The 19,206-nt window shown below is 49.7% G+C and overlaps 7 protein-coding genes across 7 annotated transcripts; 3 read left to right on the forward strand and 4 right to left on the reverse strand.

Moving 5' to 3' along the window:
• Nucleotides 1–262: 262 nt before the first annotated feature.
• Nucleotides 263–1,339, reverse strand: F5B22DRAFT_650808 (uncharacterized protein; the record flags this gene model as incomplete). Its single annotated transcript, XM_047979368.1, has 2 exons — nucleotides 263–611; nucleotides 684–1,339. The coding sequence occupies 2 exons, from the start codon at nucleotides 1,337–1,339 to the stop codon at nucleotides 263–265; spliced, it is 1,005 nt and encodes a 334-aa protein (XP_047826654.1).
• A 1,004-nt stretch (nucleotides 1,340–2,343) lies between these two features.
• On the forward strand, nucleotides 2,344–4,642 carry F5B22DRAFT_453719 (Metallo-dependent hydrolase). The gene is made up of 4 exons (XM_047971987.1): nucleotides 2,344–2,434; nucleotides 2,658–3,594; nucleotides 3,650–3,702; nucleotides 3,753–4,642. Exons 2-4 carry the CDS (start codon nucleotides 2,897–2,899, stop codon nucleotides 4,511–4,513), a joined length of 1,512 nt encoding a protein of 503 aa, XP_047826655.1. The 5' UTR covers nucleotides 2,344–2,434; nucleotides 2,658–2,896; the 3' UTR covers nucleotides 4,514–4,642.
• Nucleotides 4,643–4,647: 5 nt separating this feature from the next.
• On the reverse strand, nucleotides 4,648–7,466 carry F5B22DRAFT_624192 (uncharacterized protein). The gene is made up of 4 exons (XM_047976106.1): nucleotides 7,397–7,466; nucleotides 6,544–7,344; nucleotides 5,705–6,485; nucleotides 4,648–5,629 (listed from the first exon to the last, which is right to left on the reverse strand). Exons 2-4 carry the CDS (start codon nucleotides 7,037–7,039, stop codon nucleotides 4,771–4,773), a joined length of 2,136 nt encoding a protein of 711 aa, XP_047826656.1. The 5' UTR covers nucleotides 7,040–7,344; nucleotides 7,397–7,466; the 3' UTR covers nucleotides 4,648–4,770.
• Nucleotides 7,467–7,692: 226 nt separating this feature from the next.
• On the reverse strand, nucleotides 7,693–10,497 carry F5B22DRAFT_624194 (mitochondrial matrix Mmp37). Its single transcript, XM_047976107.1, has one exon. The coding sequence runs from the start codon at nucleotides 9,824–9,826 to the stop codon at nucleotides 8,201–8,203; it is 1,626 nt and encodes a 541-aa protein (XP_047826657.1). The 5' UTR covers nucleotides 9,827–10,497; the 3' UTR covers nucleotides 7,693–8,200.
• Nucleotides 10,498–10,895: 398 nt separating this feature from the next.
• Nucleotides 10,896–13,248, forward strand: F5B22DRAFT_639280 (spindle assembly checkpoint component Mad1; the record flags this gene model as incomplete). Its single annotated transcript, XM_047977692.1, has 2 exons — nucleotides 10,896–10,964; nucleotides 11,041–13,248. The coding sequence occupies 2 exons, from the start codon at nucleotides 10,896–10,898 to the stop codon at nucleotides 13,246–13,248; spliced, it is 2,277 nt and encodes a 758-aa protein (XP_047826658.1).
• Nucleotides 13,249–13,624: 376 nt separating this feature from the next.
• On the reverse strand, nucleotides 13,625–17,018 carry F5B22DRAFT_453796 (Muniscin C-terminal mu homology domain-containing protein). The gene is made up of 5 exons (XM_047971988.1): nucleotides 16,780–17,018; nucleotides 16,628–16,720; nucleotides 16,479–16,564; nucleotides 14,772–16,411; nucleotides 13,625–14,716 (listed from the first exon to the last, which is right to left on the reverse strand). The coding sequence occupies exons 1-5, from the start codon at nucleotides 16,816–16,818 to the stop codon at nucleotides 14,001–14,003; spliced, it is 2,574 nt and encodes an 857-aa protein (XP_047826659.1). The 5' UTR covers nucleotides 16,819–17,018; the 3' UTR covers nucleotides 13,625–14,000.
• A 567-nt stretch (nucleotides 17,019–17,585) lies between these two features.
• On the forward strand, nucleotides 17,586–19,157 carry F5B22DRAFT_660337 (serine/threonine-protein kinase csk1; the record flags this gene model as incomplete). Its single annotated transcript, XM_047980272.1, has 4 exons — nucleotides 17,586–17,870; nucleotides 17,930–18,026; nucleotides 18,106–19,068; nucleotides 19,119–19,157. The coding sequence occupies exons 1-4, from the start codon at nucleotides 17,803–17,805 to the stop codon at nucleotides 19,155–19,157; spliced, it is 1,167 nt and encodes a 388-aa protein (XP_047826660.1). The 5' UTR covers nucleotides 17,586–17,802.
• Nucleotides 19,158–19,206: the final 49 nt, after the last annotated feature.

A 19,206-nucleotide genomic window follows, 5' to 3' on the forward strand; every position in this document is an offset into this window, starting at 1 on the left:
TAGCCAATCAATTAGCCGGTCGAATCGCTAGAATATACGAGTTTTGATTTGAAATGATACATAGTCTTGCGCTGAAGAAGGCATCTTTCTTCTAGAAGGCAGACTACCTTACATTCGAACGTGACAGCCCGACGACTATGAAAGTGCCGACACCTCGAAATACCTTGAACAATTTACCTTCTTGTAGCAAATCACATAGATGAAATTCTTCCCCAAAACCCCTGAGCACCAAAAGGACTAAACTCTCTTTCAAATCATCAAACTAGTATACGGAACTTTGTTTTCGCTCTCCATCTTTGCTTTCTTCTGTACTCAAAAGTCGTTTGTCTGTTACTGATGTAGACGACCATAATGACGTGAACCTTCCATATAATTCTCCAACACGGCGCAGCGGGTGGAAGTTGCGCAACAGAGGTGATAGTGCAGGCAGATTTGCGCCCCATAGACCGAGACTCATCTCAATCGTGGCAAGAAGAGTAGGATTAAGTGTCTCGAAGATTGGCGAAGGTATAGCCGGCTCCCCGGGGGCGGGCTTGAAGTTGAAGCTGAACCAGCCGTACTTCAGAGCCTCGGAGACATATATCAAACGCGCAATACTAGCCCCAGTTGACCTAAAGGTACCATATCAGCGATGCGCATTTGAATAGTAGATAGAGATGAGGGGAGAATTATCTTTGACTTACGCGAAACCTAAGAAAAATACCACAGCTGACGCCCATTTCCTTCTCGTGGACATCTGCAATTTCGCCACGAATAGCAACGGTAGTCCAACAACCAGTATATCAGTCAATACGCTGAAGAGAGCGAAGAAGAACTGAAAGTGACCTCTCTCGGCACAGCGCTCTCTGGCAGTATGCTGGTCTAGGTCAACCCAGATGAGGTAGAAGTTGGTGCCGCAGAGGAAGAGTTGGCCGAAGCCGAACGCGAGAGAATACCCCACCAAGAGCACGATAACAGCATTGTTGATCCTGCGAAACGTCGGCCAGACCCCGAAAATGCGGCGGTAAAAGAATGAGAGGGATAACTTGATGAGACCGAATGCGAAGGCCTCTAGTAGAGGGTTGATCCAGTTGGCTTTCAGTGCAATGCGTGCTCGTCTCTGTGTCTCGGCCAGCTTGACATCGTCACCGGCCGTGCCTAAGATCGCATTCGTGATCTGCAAGCCGACGGCCCCTGTTACGAACACGGCTGCTGCTACAGCGGCAGCATCGTCGGCACCCACGGAGACTCTGATGTATCGTGTTCGAACCCAGATGCGGGTTATAGTAAGTGCTATACCGATACCAGTTAATGTCGCATATACTGGTATCACTTTCTCTGGCGTATAAATAGACTTCATTTTCGCAGAGAATCTGGAGAAAACGAGATGCACGGCGTTCGCTAGCGCGCAACTTATGGCGTTGTGAGTTCATATAATCTCTGCTCGAAAGTTTCCCTCGACGAGAATCTGGATTCCAACATCATTGTCAACTCCATCGGATTGACAACGTGGGTTGCATGGATGGATGAGGCTACATAGATGATACAGTGGCTGCTTGGCCATCAACTGACTGGATTGTCATGAAGGAAGAGATGAAATTCTTATCATGGATGATCATTTCCAGTTTCACACCTGTCTCAGTTTCTCGAGGAGGGTAGATGGTTGCCGCAGAGTAAGCAGAGTAGCCATGTTGTCTATATGTAGTTGATCTGCTAAAAATATCCAACTGCCGTCAAGCTTCAGCCAATAGGCGTACAGCCCGTCTTCGGATGAGGGGCAAGCGCTACCGACAAATGGATCGACCATAAGGCTGATTGGGAGAAAGCCCAAGTCGAAACAAGAAGTCCTATCAGGATCGAAAAGCTCAAGGGTGTTACCTGGCTAGAGGCTTGGGATCGTCGTCGTCGAGCTATTGCCCTCGGCATTGCTGGCTCATCGTACCAATCATTAGCTAGATCAGTGTCAACGGCAGTCTTGAGGATTTGGAGGAATCGACCCCGCGATTCAACACCACGGCGGGGTTGAGAGAACATACTGAGACGTTTGATTGGGTCCCGTAAGTATTACCAAGTTATTATGGTATCAAGCAATCGGAATACCAAGGTTACTATATCACGATCCTTGAACCTCTCCTTTACCTGCGACGGCATTATTCCTTTGAAATACCAAATAACTATGTGACCTTCCAGATCTAGTTATTGTGCCCTTGCCAATGTGCTGGCATTATCAATACCAAAATCCGCCCAAATATTATTACCTAATTCCTCCAAAGAGAAAGCAGCTTTAAGTAGCAGTTATTCTCGTAGTACCTCCAGCATCTACCATGTGAACAGAAGTACCGAATCCCTGCATTCATTGGCTCAATGCCCTCTTGGCAGGTCACGGAGTTATGTTGGACTCCAAAGGGATATCATAGGCAGTCATACAACTTAGCACAGATTCAGCAAGATGAAAGTATGTATGAATTACAATTCATTGATAACGGAATGCTCATAATTTTAATGCTGCCAATTAATGAGTTGCAATTAACCATAGATTCAAAACTCTCATGTCATGAACGCTATACACATCCCGGCACTCTCATAACCAGGATAGAATGAAAATACCACCTCATTCTCAACGTAGTCTACTCCGCAAGGAACTGCATTCAGGCTAACCATATTCTATATATGTACAGGTAGAACATGTGTTGGAGAATTGGAGTAGCTGTTGCTTCTTCTCCATCACGATGATGAAATGTCAAAGCGCTGCTCCGGTGCCGCTGACACAATGGCATGTTCTTAGCAAACCAATTGTTACGCATATCCTATTTAGCTAACGACTTGTTACCCGCGAAGTGGAATGCCCCTTTCTCCTCTTCCGTTAGCTACCTAGTTAAAGATACTTTACTTGTTGCTGGCCCTATCAGTTACAGTCATGCAGGCCAGCTATAGCTTCCGCCTACTATTCATTCTGCCTTGGTATACAGCCTTCGCCCTATGCTCCAAGCTCTTGAGCGGCGGCACCATCGTTGCCTTTGATAGGGCATCCGGGCTCTTCAATGTGATACGCAATGGATCACTGCTAGTTGAGGAAGGTCGCATTACATCCGTATCTGAGAATCCTTTGCCTGCAGATATCCCAGAGGGTGTAGAGGTGGTCGATTGCACCGAGAAGATCATTACGCCTGGTTTCGTGGACACCCACCGGCACGGATGGCAAACCGTTTACAAAACGCTAGGATCTAATACTACACTAGCCGAGTACACTGCACGATATAGCGCCTCAGTGGCTTTATCCCTATTCACCCCTGACGATGTATACATCAGTCAACTGACAGGAATCTACGAGGCGCAAGCCGCGGGTGTAACTACCATCTTGGACCATGCCCATCATACATGGACAAAGGAGCATGCTTCTGCAGGATGGAGGGCTTCGGTTGATAGTGGTGCTAGGATATTCTTCGCGTACACTCTCCAGAACACGAGGACTGACTTCCAAATACCACAACAAATGGAACATTGGAAAGAATTAGCGGCCTCGTCACCTGCCAATCTGTCAACACTTAGTTTGTCATACGACGACTTTACAGACGGTGCGGCGGCTATCACTCAATCTGTAGTCAAATTGGCGAAGTATGCTATGATGTCTCGTTATGTGGAAGTGCAACTAAACTCACCGCTTCTGCAGGGACAGCAATGTACCAGTCTTCACATGTCACCAAGTTGAAGGCCCATGGCTATGTAAGTCAGTCTGTCCCGCACGGTGGTAACATCATCTTACAGGTACGCAGCCGGAAACACACCCGAAGATATTTACAGCGCCGGACTTCTCAACTCAAGCATACCCGTCGTGATTTCGCACGCCGCGTTTCTGACTGCCAGAGGAGCTCAGTTACTGCGGAGTACCAATCAATACATGTCGACGACGCCCGAATCCGAAATGCACTACGGTCACGGACACCCCTCTAACCATCTCGTCCTAGACCAAGCTGCTCTGGGCGTCGACACGCACTTCACCTTCTCCACTGACATTCTCACGCAGGCGCGAATCTGGCTACAGAGCGTCCGCGAGCGTCTGTACGGCGAGATCGTCATCGACCGCTGGCAGATCCCCGATAGTAATCCGATGTCCGTGAACCAGGCGTTCCTTCTCGCCACGAGGAACGGCGGCCTGGCGCTCGGCAGGGAGGATATCGGGGTCATAGAAGTCGACGCTGTCGCTGACCTAGTAGTCTGGGACGGTCGGTCGCCGGCATTACTGGGCTGGACAGACCCGATCGCAGCCGTGATACTGCATGCCAGCGTTGGCGATATAGAACATGTCCTTGTGAACGGGGAGTTCGTGAAGCGCGACAAGAAGCTTGTCGTGGAGGGTTATGCGCAAGTGCAAGACCGATTTCTGAGCGCTGCGAGACGCATCCAAGCTAAGTTGAAAGCGATACCGTTGCCGCCACAGGTGGGTGAGTTCTCAGCAGGTTCTTCTTATGGCGCCGTTCAGCAGGTAGATGTTCTGCGAGGCTCGGGGACAGGGTATGGGCCTAGCTATGTTTAACGTGTGGGATCGTTAATAAGGAGCATGGGGTATCCCCTGGTAAATTGGGAATGTCCTGTTGTAAGAGAAGAGTTCTTGTGTCAGTCAGCTTATCAAGGGTAATCGTCAGCCAAAAGCGTGAGCACAAGTTGACTGCGTCTCAATATATTCATCAAATCTTAATTTTTGCGGTCTACAATATACTCCTACAGTCCAGATCACTTCACCTAAACTGCATCCCCCCATTGCCATCCTTCACTCAAATATAACTACCTACTCTAATACTTCAAGAGACCATTTCCCCCGACGACGATAGTTTTCTGAAGTTGCTCTTCATCACTAGCAACTATATTCCTCATCTTCCCACTCGGACCAGGCCGACCCGCCTCTTCATCCGTCAAGCTACCATGACTAAGACCAATAACACCATCATGTTCCCGGAGTTTTTCATATCGCGCCTCACGAGGTTCATGCAGAGGCGGCAACTGCACACCCGCAGCCGAGAGCTGAGCGCCAACAGTCGCGACGGCGAGAGCATCAAGACGATTAGTGAACGTCGGATTGCGAGATATATAACTCACGAGGAATATGATTGCGAAGACTTCTGTGCCGATGAGGATTGATATCACGATCAATGCGGCGAGTGGGATTACCGGCTTGTGCATGATCGCGCCCGGCGCGGTATAGATGACGCCGGCACCGCTGTATACACCGTGTGGCTCGCTGGATCGAGTAAGCGTCGCCTCGTTGGCGAAGAACGTCGCTGCTGCGAGTGTGGCGCTGACGCCTGTGTCGCTGAAACTGCTGAACCAGTGATAGGTCTGGGACTTGATGCTGTACAGCGGCGAATGGAGCGATTCATCGTCGAGGATGCAGGATGCTTGGTCATAATTGAAGCCCCTGGCGGAATCTCCCCAGGTTAAGAAGGGGATGCCCCCGGTGCACATGTCTCTGTATATTGTACGCAGGGTGGCGGAGTCGGAACCTTCGGTGATGTTCTGGAGCGGTACAATCCAGCTTTCGTTTCCAAGCATGGAAAGCATGGCTGTTGTGAGAGGTCCTGGTGTGAGGGAATGGTTGTTCCCGTACGGGAAGTTGCTGAGGTAGTCCCAGTCGAGAAACAAATAATCCTCAACGCTTATTTTCTTATAGCGTCAGTCATGCCAGGATATTTTTGAGCGCAAAAGCCTCTTGGAACGCGGTAGGACTCACTTATCAGCCTCGTCGTTGGCAACGCGGGAAGTTCCATCCAGATCAGTCTCGGTCCACTTCTCCAGTAAGGGACCTTGCATGAACTTGTTGTGAGAATTCGGAAGTTCGAAATATCCACGGGTCGTATTTGCAGTGCAACGTGTCGTGAAGGAACTATTGAAAGCCCCGTATGAATAAGAATCCGCTGACTGTGAGACATCAATGAACATCTCTTCGGTGATATCCTGGCGATCTCGAATCCTCGGCCAGGGAGATGCACTGAAGTTGCCCGGAACACACCAGCTGATATTAATTTCCGGTGTGTCAATAGCAGGGTCATCTTCCCCTCTACGGCTCGGTAATGACAGGTTCCCATGAAATGGCAAGGGGCCAGGGCAAGTCTCTGGAAAGTTGTCCCGTGAAACCAAGTCGCATTGGACTGAGGTATTGAGGCGCATAGCGTGGTATCGTAATACGCCGGTGTTAGTGCTGGTTGGGAACGCCGCGGCGAAGAGAGATGGATTGTCATAGCGAAGTCCGTTATAGTCAGGGCCAGACCCTCCGTCGTACCAGAGCCGAGGTTGAGCAGCGTTCTTGGACTCAGTGGACAGTCTGGCGGCCACTTCCTTGGTCACGATAGAAGCTGGCACATGGGACATCCGGTAAGTGGTAGAATCGTATCCGACGAAGCTGGAGCGCGTGTGCTCGTTAGATGCGAATGTATTAGGCACATCGCGATTAGTCGCTACTCGCACCTCCTCCCATGTTACCAGAGCCGATTGCAGGATCAGCTGAAGAAAACCTAACGCCCTAACGTTAGTATACTAATCATCGATGCGATTGAAGCTCGAAATGCTTACTCAGGGCAACTAGCGCAATACCCCCGCAAGCAAAGCGAGTGTTTGGCAGAGAAATCGAAAGCTTCGATGGCAGCCTCGACCATGGAGCATCAGCTAGGGCTAGCATCTGGGCTGCATTCACGCGCTGGTTCGGGTGTCGTCGCTGGACAACGACGACAGCGGCATGGTTGAGCAGCATTGATAGAATGGGGAAGGTCAACACAGCAGCTATGATGTAAAAAATGTCAGAAGCTCGATACAACGCATTCGACGTATATACCACGCTCTCGTATATGTTGCCGCTAACATCTTGCCATGACTTTGCTTGATAATCTGTGCCACCGATCGGCCTGAAGCTGAGGACTGCGAAGAAAACCCATGGCACTACCAGGAAGAAGAGGAAGAGGAGGGTAACCAGTAGACGATTGTAGCTATATTTGTGCAAGAACTTTTGAGGAGGGGTGGAAGGCTTTCCTTGTGATGAATTGGCCGGAGAAATGTTTCGAGTTGAAGCCATGATAGTGCCTTTAAAGCGAGAGAGCTCTTAAGCGGGCGTAACGTGGCCTGCTCAGACGCCGTAAATCACCCACATAGCTGGTATCAACACAAGGCAGCCAAGCCATCCTTATAACTATACCCAGCAACGGAGCCGTCTACTTATTTTTTGCGTTTCATGTTAGCTGTGGGCCTTTGATGAGTTATTCGGCACTTGCCGGGAACCAAAAAGCTTATTCGTTAGATCCTGCCCAAAAGGATCACACGAGAGACGATCATTCATATCGCGAGCTTCTAAAAATGTCTGAGCGCTGTGAGGATCTGGGGCTTGTGTAATTGTTAGCTAGGGGCCGCTGAGGCTGGGGGCGGCGTAACTAACAAGTCGCGATCCTCTTCACCTAGCTATGATATCAAACAACAGATAAAATTAGTGAACCTGGGTAGTGTTATATGTAAGATAGAGCTACCGGGCTTCCATCTTATCAACGGTCTATGTGCCCGAAGCTGCAAGATTGTCATAACATAGGCATGGAGGATCAACTCATAGTATTGACCAGTACTTTAGGATTGACCGGTACTTTAGGACAGTAAATACCTGGAGGACTAGGCGCGCCCAAGCCACGACTCTGGCTATCCAAAGACCATGATTTGCGCGACGTTCCAGCCCTCCCTGGTCGTCGGTTCCAAGACACTGAAGACAAAGAAACCTAATGGGCATGATACGCGGAGTGTATAATGTTTTTACATTAATCATATTGTATGTACAGATGAATAGACAGCAGACCGACCCATATCACGCCTATTCCCATGCCTTTAAGGGAACTGAACGCCTTCAAATCCGCGCTCTTTCTTCCATCTGGAAATTGTGTGCGCGGTATAAATGATTCGACTTTAACCCTCCTGCGCTTCTAAGGGTGAAGTATGATAAGATCTATTTCGATTCCATGAATGCTACCAGTGACTCATGCACCTATTTTCCCCATAAACACGATGATAGATGAACAAAAGGAAAGTATTGCGGTGAACTCTTGAAGAATAGGCTGTGGTATCGTAGGAGTGTCTTTCGCATGGAATGTAATATGTGAAATCGGTTCTTGTGGATAAATGACGCCACTCTCAGTATTCATGTTTTAGTGTAGGCTGGCGAGGTAGGAGAAGTGGTTAAGTTTGAGTTGCAAATTCGTTAACTTTGCTTGTTATTGCTTCCTTGACGATATTTGTCAAGTTTTTCTCCCAAGTATCGGAAACCGCGGGAAAAGCCTGCGGTGAGAAAGCTTTTAAGGCTCTGGCTAGTGCTCGGCCAGGATATAGTCTTTTTTATAACCCCACGAATGGTGTCTCGAAGTTCTTCAGGCTGCCGTTGTACTATTCGTTGCTCGAAGCGGCCACCCTGCTGTCGCTTGAAAGATCCCATATCTTCATTTTTGCTTTCCTCCATCATCTTGTTGAATTCGAGTTGTGGAATCTGAAACTTCTTATGGTATTCAAAATAAAGCTTAGACCGGAAGGCTTTAGGTAACCGCCGCACCATATTGCCTCGCTTCACCGGGTCCATATCTTGCTCAATATTTAATACGGCATCGGTATCGTTGATCCAATTGGCATTGCTGCAAGAGGAGTCGTTGAAGGAGACGTTGGGTAGTGACTCAACAAGAGGCGCGTACAACCGGCGAAAATTCAACATATTGTGGCTCACAATGTTTGAAACTTTCTTCGGGTTCTCTGTTGGCAATGCCATACGAGGATCTCCGAGGTAGCTTATACCTGCGATGGTAGCGTATAACTCCTGCTCTGTAAAACTAGGCGGCAACAAGAGCAGAGCGGTTCTTAAGGCGGACAGTAGGTTGATCTGGTTTGCAAGGCGAACACGGGGATCATCGCGGAGAATCTTGACGGGCTTGTGGAGACGACCAGCAAGATACAAGGTATCCCACTCACTCAAGTCCCTGCATAGCGTGTCGATGTTGACGACACCGTACTTGATTTGTATACCCTCGACAGTGACGTAAGGGTTGAAATACACGCCGGCACCCAACTTATCTTGAACATACGATACGGCGCCGGAACCAAGTGAGCCAAGAGCGGAATAGTGATCACGATGTTGTGTAAGATTTAATGAATGCCAGTGCTGAGTATGCGACACGCCAAATATGAAATCAATCATTTTTGGTGATCCATTCTGGGCCTTTTGTACAGCGAGGGGTGCTTTGGGATGAACGCTTTTGACCTCAGCCTCTGTAGCAGCTCCACCCGATGATTGTGGGAAAACACCGGAGCCATATGCGAATGCGTAGCGGATTGGAGCACGAAATTTCCATAGCAGTTGACGAAGAGCCTCCTTGAACTCGCGATCAATAATCATATGTTGGTTGACCCCGAAATTCTCATAGGGCAGCTGTGTGAACTTCTCGATGTTGAAGTTTGGCTTTTCTTCCCAATCATATTCAGAGGGGTTTGTAACTGTTGAGGAGGTAGAGGAGTGATTCGGCGATTGCGAATGAGGCTCGTCTGGAGATTGGGCCGCAGCCGAGGCGGAGTCGGATTCAGATTCCTTTCGGTGGGCAGCACCGGCCCCATTTTTGGGTGAATCTTGCGGCGGCCCTGAGGCGAACGATCGAATGAAAACCGAGGAAGCAGGATACCGTCCTGTTCTGTCCAACCTAGGCGTTGAAATTTGGGAAAGACATGAGTTGACATAGTACAATCTAGTGTATCGCGGCTGTCTGGTGACAGTGACGTATGCCGATACACCACGGGCCCCCACAACGCCAATGCCAGTCAAGTTCATAGAAATCGGGCGGAGGGTCATATCTAGAAGTTTCGCAGCCTGTGGCAGGCGAAAGGATGGGAAATGGGTTGCGATTGGCAAAGGTGGATGTGAAAGAAAGACACAGCAGATGCCGCGATGCTGTTACCTCGGTCGCAAAGCCATAGGGATGTCGTGGCCCGAGAGTAAGAACAGGGATGCGATTTTGAGGTGTGCTTCTGAGGCGAAGGCGAGAACGGGAATACGGAATCGCGGGATGGCGGGATCGTGGGAGAGATGGCTCAAAGCGACGCTTGCGGCTCGGAGTTTTCGACGGAGGTTACAGACTGGGAGCCCGGTAGGACAGACAGATGGCGACTCAGAAAGCTGGCCATCAATGAAGAATGAGATGAGTGCAGGGATAGTTGGTTGGGTCAGCTTCATCGCCGGCATCAAAAAGCAGAGCTTACCACCCAACTAGCGTTGGCCCAGAACTGCCCCAACTGTCCTGGCGGATAATGACGCTAACTATATCGGGAAATGGAACTAAAGATGCTTCTTTGCCAGCGACAGCTTCCCATTGGTTAAGGTACCTGAGTCTTTTCTCGGCAGTGACGCAATGAAATAAAAAGAAGGAGCAGGTAACGGTTAGGTACTTCCAGAGGTACTTTCCGAGCCGTGTTGTGTGGTATGATGAGCCAGACACTGGAAGATCAACAACTCTTGATGAGGAATTGAGTTGTTGGTTGATTTCTTGCTTAAACTATTTGCATAGTATTTTTATACACGCGCATGCTGTGACTTCATTACCTATAAAGCACCATGCATACAAAATGCAAATTGTGATGTACCTAGTACTGGGCAACGCTTGCTGGGCCAATCAAGTGCCCAGGGGGGAATAAGATACCCGTTTAGGCTAGACGCTAGACGGAGACAGCTAGTAGATGAACAACGGTGAAAGCCCCCAGTAAACTCAGACAGGCCCGTCGCTGCAAACAACCAAAACAAATCCCTTATTGCACAGGACCGAGAAAAGATGAAGCTCGGGGTCTGCTCGGCGTCTTTGTGGTAACCTCCCTATTGCTTCTCGTTGCGCCAACGGTACATGTCAAAATAGAGGCTTGATGAAGAAATGTCGGGCCGCCTGCGGAAAAGCGGCGGAAGCAGCACGCTGCCACCAACCTCGCTGAGAACATCGCGAGTGAGTAAATAAATATCCCCAAACACTCTGTTAGACACGGCCATCATTCTGACACGGTATTCTGAACATCATCTAGATCGCGTCGTTTCGCGCCTCACACAACACCCTACCAAGCTACGATTTCCTCACCGGTGCTGAACATGGATCATCTACCCACCAGGCCCGGCCGCCTTCGCGACAAAGCCACGAGCCCCACGAGTCGGTGAGGGCCTCGTCGCGCGAGAGTTCTAAAGAAAATCTCGCGCCGCCCGATGCCGAAGAATACGAGACCCAGCGCAAACGCATGGAGGAGTTGAAGGCCGAGATCGCCACCATGCGATACCGGATCGAGACTGCGGAACAGGAGAAGGAGATGCTGGTGCTCCAGCACGAAAACGAGCTCCGCGAGGTCCAGCGCAAAGCTGAAGATGACTTCAAACAGAAACAGGTCGCCGAGGGCGAGAAAAGCCGAGCGCAACGCCAATACGAGTCGATGCAGGAGGAGCTCCAGACCATGAAAGAATCATCAGCCCAAGATACTGCCGAACTTGACAGAAGATTGCGCGAAGCTCAACTCGAAGCACGCGTATTAAAAGAACAATTGGAGGATCTATCTGTTGCCAAAGAGGAAGGGGAGCGGATGAATCAGAGACAAACTAATGAAATGGAAACCAAGTTGTCGGATTTACGGCAAACTATCCAAGAGCTCGAGCATGATGCCCAAACGCGCGACTCATTACTAACCACTGCACAAGAGAACTCGGCCGAAAAAGACAGACTAGTGGGCAACCTAGAGGCGGAAATAATACGATTAAAGGCTCAAACAGGCGACGCCGAAACTATTGCGATAATCCGGCGTGAACTAAGCGACCAGGTTCAGCACATACGCACCTTAGAAGCCAAGACGTCCAAGCAGCACGCCGAGCTTGGGCGTCTTCGTCAGGCCCATAAGGCTGTTGAAATTGTCGAAGAAGAAAAGCGATCCTTACAACGAAAAGTAGATGCTTCACAGGTGTTGGAGGCTGAGCTCAATGAAGTCCGCATCCAGAAGCAACGACTAGAGAACGAACAATTAGCATGGACAGCGTTCCTACAAAGCGCCAGCACAGAGGATGGATCTATGGAATTCGATTCCCCTGAAGCTGTCGCCCGTGCCTTGGTCGAAGAACGCTACAACTCGGCTGCCCTTGTAGAGAAGCTGGGCGAAATACAACCTCAAATCGCCGAGAGAGATGAGATAATCAAGTCGTTAGAATCAGAAAAGAAGAACTTGATATCACAACTTGAGAAATCAAAAACAAATGCTGGTCCTACCACTGCAAGTAAATCCCACGCTCGATTAGAAAGGCAACGGGCATTAGCTACGAAGGAAATCGAGTACCTACGGGCTCAGCTCAAAACGTTTGACGCCGAAGACGAGACATTTGATACTGGTAACTTCGACCAGCAAAAGGTCGACCGCATCTCTGAGCTCGAGAAACTTGTTGATACATACAAGGAAGAAGTCCTGAGCCTACATAAAGAGTTATCCGCAGCCGAGTCATTGAATGGCGCGGCAGAACCTGCTACTGGGTCGAAGCGCAGTCGCATAGACGAGTCCGAGAACGAGCAATTAGGCGAACTCAACCGTAAACGCCGCAAACTCGCAGACGACCTCTCCAAACTCCAAACAGCGCACCAGCTCCTACAAAAAGAACACGAAGTTCTCAACTCGCGTCTCAAAGCCGCAGAATCAGCCAACAAGACACGCGTCCTCTCCCTCCGATCCAACCCAACCTCAGACTTCGAAGCCATCAAAACCGCCACGCTCGCAGCCCTCAAACTCGAGAACCAAGAACTCCTAGCTCAACTCTCCAAAGAAGCCCGTCGCAACCCCAAAACAGCATTAATCCCAGCATCCCAACTCGCCGCAGCTAAGCGCGAGATCGAAGAAGCACAGCGCGAAACCGCCTCGGCGCAGAAAACCACGCGCCGTCTCAAGGAAGTCTGGGCCGCCAAATCGCAGGAATTCAAAGAGGCCATCTTCAGCACGCTAGGCTGGACAGTGACCTTCATCCCGAACGGGAAGATGCGCGTCGAATCCCTGTATTACCCCTCGGCCACCGACGAGCACGAGAATAGCATCGTCTTCGACGGCGAGCGCGGAACCATGAAAGTCAGCGGCGGGCCCCAGAGTCCCTTTGCGCGACGCATCGATGATCAGATCCGCTTCTGGGTCCGCGAGAAAGGGTGTATTCCGGGCTTTTTGGCCGCGCTTACGCTGGAGTTTTACGAGGAGCATTCGAGGGCGCGGACTGATGGATGAGATGAGATGGGATGAGATGTGGATGAATGATTTATTTATTCCGCGCATGGATTTGTTCGTCTTTGGTTTGGACTGTGTCTATCTGGATTGCTTGATCGCTTGCGAATTTGGCGTTTTAGATAACAGCGGGGTTAGGTGCTGTTCTTTCAGGTCGTCTTGATATCTTGATAAAGGGGCAACAATACAAGCGCTGTACTACATACATACTTAATGAATGATACCTACATACCTACATACCTGCTCAATTGGTCTAATTAAGCAAGTCGAAAATCTCAAGAATGCTAGAATCCACCTTTAATTGTGATATAAATGATATGCATCATTTGCCCTTCTCTTGCTATCCCAATCATCATCCAAGCAGAATAGGATCAAGTCAGCCATTACTAATTATTTAAGTATATAAAATATAATCAGATTATCAAGGCTATGTACGATTGATTGATTGATGGATGACTTTTTTCAAATTCAACTTTGCAGCACAAATTTCAGGGGAAAAAAAAAGATGAACAGACAAGACAATAAGACTGCCCCCTCGGGCTTATTTATGTAAGGAATCGGCCATGCGCGAAAGCCGACAACGAGCGCGTCATAATCAAATCAAAAATAACAAATTGAAATGGACCGGATTTTCTTCCCAAAAATGCTTTGAAAATAATAAAATAAGTAAAATAAAATGAAAACAGGATATCGCATACACTCTGCCTTACATACAAGTCCTACTTCTTCTCGTCTTATCTCTATGCAGATCTTAGTTAGGGAGTAGGTCTCGCTTCATATCTACCGCTCAAAATCCTTCGCACCGCGGGGACATCGACCCATTTCCCTTCTGCGGTCGATGATATCGCATCAGCGAAAGGGTCGTCGTCGGTGATCTCGATTTCTTTGCCCTTGCCTTCTTCTAGTTTGGAAAGCGATATCGCCTGGCTCACCTCGGCGTCTGCGGGAGGGCTAAACTCCCATCGAGCCTCGATATTACCTGGCTTGGGCTCGGCACCCTGCTCTCCCACGACTCGGCATACGATTTTCTGCCAATCTCCGTTTGAGGACAGCGTGACATCACCAAGACGCCAGTATACCAAATGCTTGTCCTTCAGATGGGTCCCAGAAGGCTTGGTCTGAACACCAGAGGCTTTACCTTCGTAGGTGGCGAAAATGACGAGGTTATGGAGTTGTATAGGAGAGTTGTTCGCTGCAAAATTGAACGAAGGGTTTAACTTGTATTGTAACAACAGGCCAAGCTTGTCGCCTTGAGGCTTCCAGGTAGGGTGGATGAGGATGGGAACATGTTCTTTTGATGGTGCATTAATATCGGAATGTAGCTTATATGAGAAACCAATATGGGTATTTCGGATGTGGGAGGCGTCCATCGTGAACTGATCAGGATGGTCGGGGCTATTAGATACAAAAATCCGATTAGGCCCGATGGACTCAAGAAGAGAGAAATTGTTAATTCGAACGGATAGGTGTGCTGTGAAGCGGTCAGCGTATACATCTTTTGCTAGATGAACTTTGGTGATACTTACACGGCGGATTTGGGTCATCACCGGGATTGAAAGCCAAGGCGATCTCGCCATTGACCTTCACAGATTTAACCGCACCAGCCTCAAAAGTGGCTGACACAGTTTCTATCAAAGATGAGTTCAGCCCAGGCCGATGCATTTCGGGGTGTTTGGCTTGAACAACACTGCTCAAAGAGTTGGATGATCGAATAGACTGTGTGTCGGACGTTCCGGCGACGCTGGCTTCGGAGGCCAAGGTCGATAGACCTGTAGGTCTGGAGAACATCGTTGGGATAGGAGGTGTTATAGCAGAGGTTGCAGAGTCCTCGGAAACCGGGCCAGGTACATAGATAGTATTACGCACATCCCGACGTCCTCGGACAGTGCCAACCCTCCGTGCTGGTGCCCCCATTGCCGATAGGCTGTTCGCCACGTTCGACAGAGCTGCTTTCTTGGCGTCTTCATCCTCTTCAGCGACAGGCTCCTTTTGAATACTCAGCTTGAATGCATGTTCGGATTCTTGGGCAGCCGCTTCTTTTTCAGCCTGTGATATAGGATCATGCGAATACGTCGGTACACTAAACCCTTCCGCATCTTTCTCTGGCTCTTTATGAGACGGCGGGGGCCCTGGGGGAGGCGGTACATCTAATGCGTCCAGCGCAGACCCAGTTCCGTTAACTTGGGATGTAGTGGTCGTACCCGTTGTTGGTCGCACTACGTCGGTCGAGTTCACCCTTCCGACTCCATTGGGGCCATCATGGCTAATTTTCTCTCTAGATGCTTCGGAAGTGCGGAAAGGCTCACTTGTGGTGGAATCAGGGTCTTCTGCTAATGCGCCAAGTCGGCTGGGTGAGTCACCCAGGTTACTTGAAGAAGCTCTAGGTGAAAGGCCATGACTGCTCTTAGTATTTCGCCCAAATGGACTTTTCCCAGGGGCAAGTTGACCAAATCCGCCGTGAATGCTCTGACGCCGCCGTCCAAGCATAGTACCAATTCGACTGCGTAACCTATTCTCAGGCGGACCTTCCTTAGGTCCTGAATAATCGCTGCGATCATCTTCCGTTGGCGCATTGAGACCAGGTACAGTACCGCCGGGCGTACTTGCACCACCTGCGCTGGTTGATTGCCGTGCTGTTGTTGTTCGTTTCTCTAACTTAGGCCGCCCTGCGGTCACCTTTGAAACAAACTGCTGGATCTCATTTGCGGTACTATAGTCAAGAAGGCTGTTCAACACGCTTTCGGCATCGCTCTGCAGCCTCTGTGCTTGCTCTCCCTCGAGAGTGCCATACTGGGTCAAACAGTCGCGCAATTGGTTCATACGACTCTCGTCTACGGCCTGGAGACTTTCGAAGACAAAGGGGGCCTGTGATTTCCATTGGTTGGTGGCAGACTCGAGCTTGCTCGCAGCCAAGTCAACCTTTTGAGCACTGGCTTTACCACCCTTTTTGGTCAGTTTGTCCGACTTTTCTTGAGCCTCTTCCAGCTCCCTAGCCACTTTTTGTAAGTTTCCTTGTATTGTTTGGATATTTTGCATTTCTTTCTTGACTTCGAACATGCGGAGTGGGGTCTCGACTTCCTTTTCGATGTGTGCAGCGAGGGTGTGATGGGATGTAGCAATGATCTCTACCGATTGAAGGATCTTGTCCCATTGAACTTGGAAACTCCTTTGATATCATCAGTACAAGATGTGCATATTTCAAGTTATACACTTCATTAATGCGGTCAACTTACCCAAGCTCTGATTGCGCATTGGGAACGCGGAATTGGGCCAATCTCCGCAACCCTTGAGCATATTGCTCCTCGACTCTCCGACGTTCCTAAACGCATATCAGCTTCGACTATTCGCATTGTCGGGCAATGGAGAAGGGATCGGCTCGCACCTGTAACCAGTCTGCGATTTCATTGTTGACCTTGGTTATGCGCTTGACCCGGTCGGTGAGGATAGTGACGGCTTGGCCGGGCTGTAAAGAATCCTACGGAAAGGTCAGGTTAGTGATGCGCCAACCATGCTACAGCGGGTGGCAGAGCATACCAGCAAGGCGGGATACTCGGCCCTCGAAAGGTCATCCATGGCGAAAAGAATTGGCTGCGATCACGTAGGGGTGGGCGTCGCGAATGGGGAGAATGGGTCAAGCATAGACATAAATAGATTATATAAATGGAGCGCAAGGCGAGATTGATGAGCGCATTCAACGAAGCAATGGAAACCGGTCGAACATGGAGTTACGCGGGGGATGCGATATGTCTGTACAGATTCATCTGTCTACTAGGGATTAGGAATACATGAGATCGGTGTCGGTGTCGGTGTCGTTGGTAGCACAAGACGAAACGGCCGGGAGCTGTGTGCTGTCAGTGGAAGCTCGATGGCTGGGATCATGGGCATAGACGATAACCACTTGTGGTGGATGGTGGATAGATTCGGGCTTTGGGGAATTGTGAGAGGCTCGTGGATGAGGTATGAGGTCAAGTCCGAATGCCCAGCCAACCACGGGCAAGTTCACGGGGGCAGCTGTCACGGGCTAAGAGGCGTTAGCGGGCGCAGAAGGCGTAGCTCGGTTGGTGAACTTGCCTATTGAAGCCTAGCATCGCTGTGAGGCCGCGTCTCTGCCGTGGAACTCGGGCACTTGCTTGCTGTGGTCTGCTGTGGTCTGCTGTGGTCCGCTGTAGTCCGCTGTACCTAGTCTGCTGTAGCTCGCTGTAGCTTAGGTGCCGGCGGGGACTAGGGAAATGTGGGGAAGGACAGCCGTCGCCAGCTCATTGCAGATCTCCCACCAGCCCGGCAAAATGCATCTATCCATCAATCAGCGAATAGCATATTGCATGGACGCGAGTAGTGTTTCAACGGTGCACCACCAAGCTCCCGAGGTCCCAGGAAGACCCCTCCCTCGTTCGCATACAACTCGCATGATCTCAATTACGTATACCTAGACCATTGGATACTACTTCCTTATGGTCAATATGGAAGTGAGAATATAGGTATAGGCTGGCGTGTTCCATATCTCCAACAAGGATTGTCTTCACCGACTACCAAGAAACCAAACTCAGTTGTAGAAACATGACCTCCCAATCCGACTGGAAGGCGTCGCTTACATCAGCCAACCGCTACGATACCATACAAGCCATGTCAGCCTTCACAACTTTCTCAACGTCCGTTGTGTTGCCTTGCTCATAGTCCACGTCAGAAAAGATGCGCTTTGTGAGATAGGCGTCCCGGCTGCCGACGCACAAAAGAATGCCTTCTCTATTGAGAACGAGGCATATAAGACATCTACATCACAAGTAAGGCTACACACCATTGCTCTAAGTGCTCTAAGAAGAGAAAGTCTATTCAGATCGATTCACGCTAACTGAGACATAGAATGAGTATGATTCTGCCTGCCGAGTTGGGCCGCAACTAGGCTATGCAAACTCACAAGAGGGAGCGGATGAACCCCAGCCCACAACAGAAACAACAGAAACTCCGGGTATCAGGATAGGGTCCTACCAAGACTGTCAACATATCGATGATGGAGTGACTGCCGAGGTGTACAAGTCGAAAACGGTAGCCTTGAAAGTGATTGTGCAGACTCGGAACATTGAGCCGCATGACCCGTTTCGAGAGGCTAAAATTCTCAAACTACTCAAGAAACCATGCATCCCATTGCTAGATACCTTCCGAGATCAGGAACAGCGCTTTGTTCTTGTCTTCCCGTATATGCCAGTAAGCCTTGACAGCCTTATCGCACGTGGTCCGATCTCTAGGGAACGCATAATAAGCCACTTTCGCGATATTTTTACAGCTCTTCAATATTTGCACGACCAGGGTATAATACACAGGGACGTGAAGCCCTCTGCAGTCCTACTCGAGTCGCCCGACGGGCCTGCCTACCTTTCCGATTTTGGCACGGCATGGCACCCCGAATTATCAGTATACACAGAACCTGCGGATCAGAAAGTTCTTGACATCGGCACGGGGTCATATCGTTCACCGGAAGCACTGTTTGGAAATAGGGCATATGATACAGGCGTCGATATGTGGGCAGCCGGTGCTATGCTTGCGGAATGCTGTCGAACACCTTCCAAACCGCTCTTCGAATCGCGACCGGCGCATGAAGACGGCAACCAGCTGGGTTTAATATTGAGTATCTTCAAGACGATTGGCAGCCCGACTCGTGAGACATGGGCGGAGGCTGCCAGTTTCAAGACACCGCCCTTCGACATGTATCGAACATTTGAGGGACGAAAATGGGAGGATCTATTACCGGGTGTAGACCCTGGGTTTCGAGATATTGTAATATCTCTTGTAAAATACAGCAGCAACTCGAGGGCTTCTGCCTCCCAGGTACATACCAGTGTCCTAGCTCCGTGGTCGTACAGTCTAACGTTTTGTAGGTAGTGCATCACGAATGTTTCTCTGCGGGGCAAATCTAGTCTGGCTGTTATCCCCCCTAGTAGGATCCGTCATACTTTCGTTAACCCC

Source organism: Xylaria bambusicola, assembly GCF_022495145.1.
Source record: "Xylaria bambusicola strain CBS 139988 unplaced genomic scaffold F5B22scaffold_58, whole genome shotgun sequence".
Classification (NCBI taxonomy): domain Eukaryota; kingdom Fungi; phylum Ascomycota; class Sordariomycetes; order Xylariales; family Xylariaceae; genus Xylaria; species Xylaria bambusicola.

Coding starts and splice junctions, on each gene's coding strand:
- F5B22DRAFT_624194 (XM_047976107.1), bottom strand. CDS start 9,826: ATGACCCTCCGCCCGATTTCTATGAACTTGACTGGCATTGGCGTTGTG.
- F5B22DRAFT_453719 (XM_047971987.1), top strand. CDS start 2,897: ATGCAGGCCAGCTATAGCTTCCGCCTACTATTCATTCTGCCTTGGTAT. Junction 3,595..3,649: donor TCTGTAGTCAAATTGGCGAA/GTATGCTATGAT, acceptor CCGCTTCTGCAG/GGACAGCAATGTACCAGTCT. Junction 3,703..3,752: donor AGTTGAAGGCCCATGGCTAT/GTAAGTCAGTCT, acceptor ACAGGTACGCAG/CCGGAAACACACCCGAAGAT.
- F5B22DRAFT_624192 (XM_047976106.1), bottom strand. CDS start 7,039: ATGGCTTCAACTCGAAACATTTCTCCGGCCAATTCATCACAAGGAAAG. Junction 6,486..6,543: donor TATTGCGCTAGTTGCCCTGA/GTAAGCATTTCG, acceptor TTAGGGCGTTAG/GTTTTCTTCAGCTGATCCTG. Junction 5,630..5,704: donor GCCAACGACGAGGCTGATAA/GTGAGTCCTACC, acceptor TAAGAAAATAAG/CGTTGAGGATTATTTGTTTC.
- F5B22DRAFT_453796 (XM_047971988.1), bottom strand. CDS start 16,818: ATGGATGACCTTTCGAGGGCCGAGTATCCCGCCTTGCTG. Junction 16,565..16,627: donor AAATCGCAGACTGGTTACAG/GTGCGAGCCGAT, acceptor ATATGCGTTTAG/GAACGTCGGAGAGTCGAGGA. Junction 16,412..16,478: donor AATGCGCAATCAGAGCTTGG/GTAAGTTGACCG, acceptor ATGATATCAAAG/GAGTTTCCAAGTTCAATGGG.